Here is a 5,628-nt window from a genome sequence, read left to right as displayed (position 1 = left end):
GGTTAAATTCCATGACCATAAAGTTACTGATGTTTATTTTTATTTTTTTAGTTCACACTCATTAGACATTCCCAAATAGCTAGGTTTGTTGTTGCATCAACTTCTGATCTTAGAAGTTGGCTTTTATTCAWATACAAATGTCACAGATAATTATGCTTCAGTTCACAATTTATAATCAGGTTTTGATTGTTTTTTCTCGACCGTATGCTGAAGACGCTGTGCACAAATGTCATGTTTTCTCAATAATAATATGCTCYGTGTTATAAATACTCAAAGCTGCTGGAGTTGAATGTCTCTGCTATTCATTGCRTTACTGAAGGAGCAAACAGAGTACCAATAAAACCAGGAAAGCCAATAATGAACCAATAATAGATGCTCTGAGAAATATTAGYCAGTCTCCGCTTCTCTCCCTGCAGACGGCGGAGCTGAGAAGTGTTTGTCTTCGGCTTCTGATGCTAATGGTGATGATGAGGGCAACGGTGGAGATGACGCCAGCACCGCCCAGCTCGTCTACCCAGGCCTGCAGTTTTGTGCCAGCCAGTACACAGACCGAATCTATTTGTACTCCAAGGTACTGTTTCCTGTCGGTAGGATTTAATTTGAAACATTAATGYTGTGGTTAACTAAGGTTGCAAATGCATTTAGAGCTTTAACTCAACTTTCAAGAAAAGGTGATAAAATATGATTACTTGTTGTTTTAAGTATCTCACAGTGATCTAAAATGAGGTACTAATGAAGAGCCTGCYATGCTTAGAAAATCCAGGAGGTATGATGCAAAATGCCTTCCTTTTTAGCTTTTATTTTTTTTAAATGCCTGCAAATATTGGACTTTTGTTAAAATGCTGCAGTTCCAAATATAAAACAACATACACTTAGCCAGAAGTTTTCTTCATTGTCATGAAACATTGACGAGGCTCTCAACTTGTCAAATCAAGTTGAACTGATTTTTCAATTGTTACAAGAAATTAAAACATTGAAATTAAATTAAAATGTCAGAAATGAACAAAAAATAGTAAAAAAAAGGTTGTTAAAGGTTGTTTTGTAACCCTGTTAAGATTTTAACATTTTGAATCGATAATAAACACACACACATCCCACCACCCCACTCCCACTCTGACACCTACCTCAAATAAACAAGTAGGAAAAGATGAATAAAAAAAGTGAAATTAGTTTAGTCATCATTTGCCATTAAGGCAAGATAGAAATTGATTGCAGTTGTTTTTTTTTTCTTTTCTTTTCTTTTCTTTTTTCTTCAAATCATCCAGCTTTACCAAGTGAAGTCAGCCTGATTCTTCTCACACTGACTTAGAGAAGACCATTCATGCATTTGTTAGTTCTAGAATTGATTATTATTATTAATATTATTATCATCATCAGTTATTGTAATGGACTTTATTTTGGTGTTTTTTGGTCTTCACTAAGATGATATCAACTTGTCCAGAACATGGCTGCCCATCTTTTAACCAACACCTCTAGATGTGAGCATATCACCCCAGTTTTATCCTCATTGCACTGTCTTCCTGTCCATTTTAGAACTTATTTAAAAATTTTACTGTTTGTTTTTAAAGGTCGAAATAGCACTGCCCCCCACCCCCTTCTTTATCTAAACGTTTGTCTTACATGTACAGTATGTGGGAGTTCCCTGAGGTCGTCAAATCGACTTTTATTAGATGTTCCAAGGACAAGGCTAAAKCATTGGGGAGACTGGGTCTTTTCAGTGACAGCACCTCAACTCTGGGAAAAAAAAACTCCCTCTAGACCTTGGCTCCTCCTCTGACCTGGGCATCTTTAAGTCTAAGCCCAAGACTTATTTCTTTAGACAGGCTTTTAATWTCATCTAGCGCAGTGGCAATTATTTTGTTGTTTTTGTGGGGGTTTTTTTTCTCTTCTCTTTTTYTTGTGATGTGATTTTTACTATGAAGTGCTTTGTCACCTTATTTGGTTGTTGTTAAGCATTATACAAATCAGTAAATCAATTAATCTAAATTAAAAGAATATTCTACATAGCAAACTCTGTCTGGCCCAGTTCTGCCCCGCACAATGTACTAGCAGTTAAACAGTCCTGAGATACCTCAAAGAATGATGGCCCTTTGGTGGCCCAGATCTTGTTTGCCAGAGGTGGTCCATGCATGGGCCAGCATTAGGGTTGCCATGATTAGTCGACTAGTTAACGACTAATCGACTATTAAAATAGTTGACGACTAATTTAATAGTCGATTAGTCATTTTTTGTTTTGTTTTGTTTTGCTTTTTACTTAGTTTTTCTCTCCAAACTGCTTTGACACCTTCCACTGCCGCATCTGCCTTTCTGTCCTTGACACACATGCACAGTAGTGGTAACTGGGGTAGGCCATGGACGTTACAAGACATTATACAGACAGGCTCTAGTATCATGGCTACCCAGTAATGGAGCTCAAAAGTGTGGGATCATTTTAAGAAAATGAAAGAGAAACCTGTGCAATGCAATATCTGCAAGGCAGAGCTTGCCTTCCACGGCAATTATTTTTAGTTAGCATAYAGCTAAAATCTAACGAAGGTTATAAAATAGCAGCTGCATTCTGGCACGATAAGCTGCATGTTTTATATTCAATTAACGTATGATTCGATTAGTCGAGTAATCGAAAAAAATAATCAATGATTAGTCGACTATAAAAATAATCGTTTGTGGCAGCCCTAGCCAGCATCATGTAAAGCAAACTACAACCAGGCCAGTTGTGGCATGCTATTTTAAAAACTGTGCCATCATTGCCAGACCACTTGACATACCAGTAGTGCCAGCAAAACTGGCATGCACCTGTCTACTATGTAGGTAAATGACCTCTCTAATCCACATGAAGGTGGAGCTGCAGATTTCCAACTAAGCAGAAAACTCGAAGATGATAGAATACTTGCATGGTAATTGTTGAACTAGCTCTAGTTTCCATGCCTAGTCACTAGCTGACACTAACGCATCCACACACACGTGCTCTAGAACGGTTAAATCTAAAACAGCAAATTCATAAACTACCATTTAGAAAGAGGATAAGGTTTGGTTGCTCCTACTTGTTGAAAATGGTAAGCAGCACAAACCGTGCTCTGCCATCTACCATTATCATTGTTCATCTACTTGTGCAAAATAACTATTGACTGCAGCCATCTTTGGTGCACACCGCAATGGGGATCTCCAAAAACCTTCACTCTGAGATGGGAATTAAAAAGTCTTTGGACAGTCGTAACACAGCAGAAATGCAATGGTTTTCGCTTAAAAACTGTCTTGTAAACTGGGCCCTAGCCTCCTGGCYAGCAGAGTTGTGAATGCTATTAAGTTCTTTTTTAACAGGAGAGAGCAAATGGAATAGGTCGCACACCCCTGAACAAGGCAGTTACCTCTCCAGTTACATTAAAACCAGAACCTACCTCTTTTTACAGGGCATGTTTTTTGTTTTTTCTTGTTTGTTGGTCAGCTGTGCACAATGTGTAAGATTGGACACGTTTCAAACAAACCAATCTGATAGGTCAGAGCAAAAACACWCCCCAAACTTAATAAACTGATGCAACTTTAAACATAAAATCTGTTAACAAAAACAAATTATTTCAARTTGCTGCCTCTAAAACAAGGCTTAAACTTAGGTTTTTACTCTACATTTACATTTTGTCTTAGTTTTTTACWCTGTGTGTACTTTTATATGTTTGCAACAAAAGCACTTGGTCAGAGAGGAAAATAAACAGTTTACATCCARCAACCAGGCAAATAAAGCACCTGATTATGAAGATTTTAGGGGTTTATTCTCCAATCAGCTGCTTTAGTAATTGAACCTTCTGGTTTTTCTAGCCTCAATCTGATTATTACAAACCACATTTTAACCCTAGTGTGACAATAATTAACACCCCTGCACATTCCTGACACCCCACTTGAGTGGCACTTGCCAGCAGACCTCTGCATTGATCRCACAGTGACACTTAATGTTCCTTTTGTTTCATTCATGAGGGATCAAGATCCTTCCCCGCGAAAGCAGATAAGAGACAAGGGGGTTTCAAATGGAGAAGACCAAAGCACTGAACTGAATCACCAATGGAATATTTCCCTGACGGCAATAGACAAGTGTCATGCGCGCCTGGCTGAGATGATAAGCCGCGGAGATAAATGTCCCCCCGTTGTCGTTTAAATGATAAACTGGAGGAATTCTGGCTGGAAAGCTGTCACATCGGGATAATCCTGGACCATGCGTAGAATCCACTCGGGGGACTGTTCAGTGCACAATCAGATGAGGATTTGTCACTGCAGCTTGAGAGAGAAATATTGAGAGTATTAAGACTTCGATGTCTATTTTCCACACATCAAACAGTTGTTTTATTCAAGGGTTCTTGCTCTTGGACTGGTTGGTGCTGTTTACTGTCAGCTCTGAATGTTGGGGTGACTCAGACACTAAACCTGTTGTGGTGAGATGATTTTCCTGTACTGTGACTTTCTTTTTACTAGTAAAGAAAAAACATATAAATTCTATGGAAATAAATTATAGKCTTTGAATAGAAAATGCAACACTTGTTACTCATGCAGCTATAATACTTAAAAATGTGTGAGTGTAGTGTGCTTACATAATCTTGCCTGACAATATAACAGGAGTATCTGCATCAGCCATGGGATTAAAACCTAGTTTAATGAAGGTTTTTCTGAGACTCAAATCAATGCATCAGAAGCAGAAGGGTCTACTGTCAAAAGGATGATTCTGAAAGAACCAGGAGGCATCCTAATCAGATGGCCAAACCACCTCTGCTTGACTCACTTTGTTGCAAAGGAGCAGTGGTTCTTCTCTGAGCCTTTATTGTATGACCAAGCTTTTAACTGAGCTGAGCCCAGCCACCCTRCAAAAAAGCTTATTTCTGACACGTTTATCTAGCATCTGAGTAATTTGGTCACATTCCATCTGATATCTGTTGATCATAAGTGAGTGTTGGAACTTGGATTGATCAGTAAATCAAGAACTTAAAGCCCTGATTGGTCTATGCATCCATTGAATCTTCATGCCTGATTTAAACTCTCATTCTTACATCTCAGTCTTTTGTGTCGAAAATTGCATAACTTCTATCCAGTATCTTCCACTAATACTATATTTCAGTCTTGTACTTTGTCAGAACCCTGTTTTGAAAGACCTGTTTGAAAGACCTTGCATTGTGCGATTGTCATTTTGTGAATAAAGATTCGCTCCCAGAAGCCCATTGTTACAGTTGTCACCATATAGATCTAGGAATTTTTTAAGGATGCCTGAAGGATACACAATATTCTTTTGTAGAAAAACATGGTTTCCTTCTAACATAGCGGTCTATCCAAATTTTGTTCTTTTTTTTCATTTTATGTATAAACTTCCTAAAAACTCCCTGGAAACAGCAGCGTGCTCGGCTCGTCTGTGATGCTTTTAGTACCGTGACTGATCCTAGGGTCTTGGCGTGCCTTCTCTCAGTACTTCTACTTGTTTATATACTTAGCTATTTGCCATGTATGCTACATTGGGAGGAATGGGCCTCATGCAAGAACCGTTCGTACGCACAGATTTGTTCTTAAATTGTGCGTACGAGTGATTTAGGAGAATTTGTGGCATTCACGAATGTTTTCATATTCTAAGATTTTTTTCAGATACGAACAAAATTCACG

General features: G+C 38.3%; 1 protein-coding gene and 1 long non-coding RNA gene across 3 annotated transcripts in view; one reads left to right on the top strand and one right to left on the bottom strand.

The window, feature by feature from the left end:
* Window positions 1-5,628, top strand: part of zranb3 (zinc finger, RAN-binding domain containing 3) — a 148,691-nt gene that overhangs the window by 81,643 nt on the left and 61,420 nt on the right. For both annotated transcript variants that reach the window (XM_014010675.1, XM_014010674.1), the window contains one exon: window positions 417-571. In XM_014010675.1, coding sequence (XP_013866129.1) covers window positions 417-571 — 155 coding nt within the window. The remainder of the gene's footprint in view (window positions 1-416; window positions 572-5,628) is intronic.
* Window positions 1-5,628, bottom strand: part of LOC106519135 (uncharacterized) — a 48,293-nt gene that overhangs the window by 21,164 nt on the left and 21,501 nt on the right. The gene's annotated exons all lie outside the window — the stretch shown is intronic.

This window comes from Austrofundulus limnaeus, unplaced genomic scaffold, assembly GCF_001266775.1.
Source record: "Austrofundulus limnaeus strain Quisiro unplaced genomic scaffold, Austrofundulus_limnaeus-1.0 Scaffold72, whole genome shotgun sequence".
Lineage (NCBI taxonomy): Eukaryota > Metazoa > Chordata > Actinopteri > Cyprinodontiformes > Rivulidae > Austrofundulus > Austrofundulus limnaeus.
The sequence above is the reverse complement of the archived record's forward strand: the minus strand, read 5'-3'. Positions and strand labels throughout refer to the sequence as shown.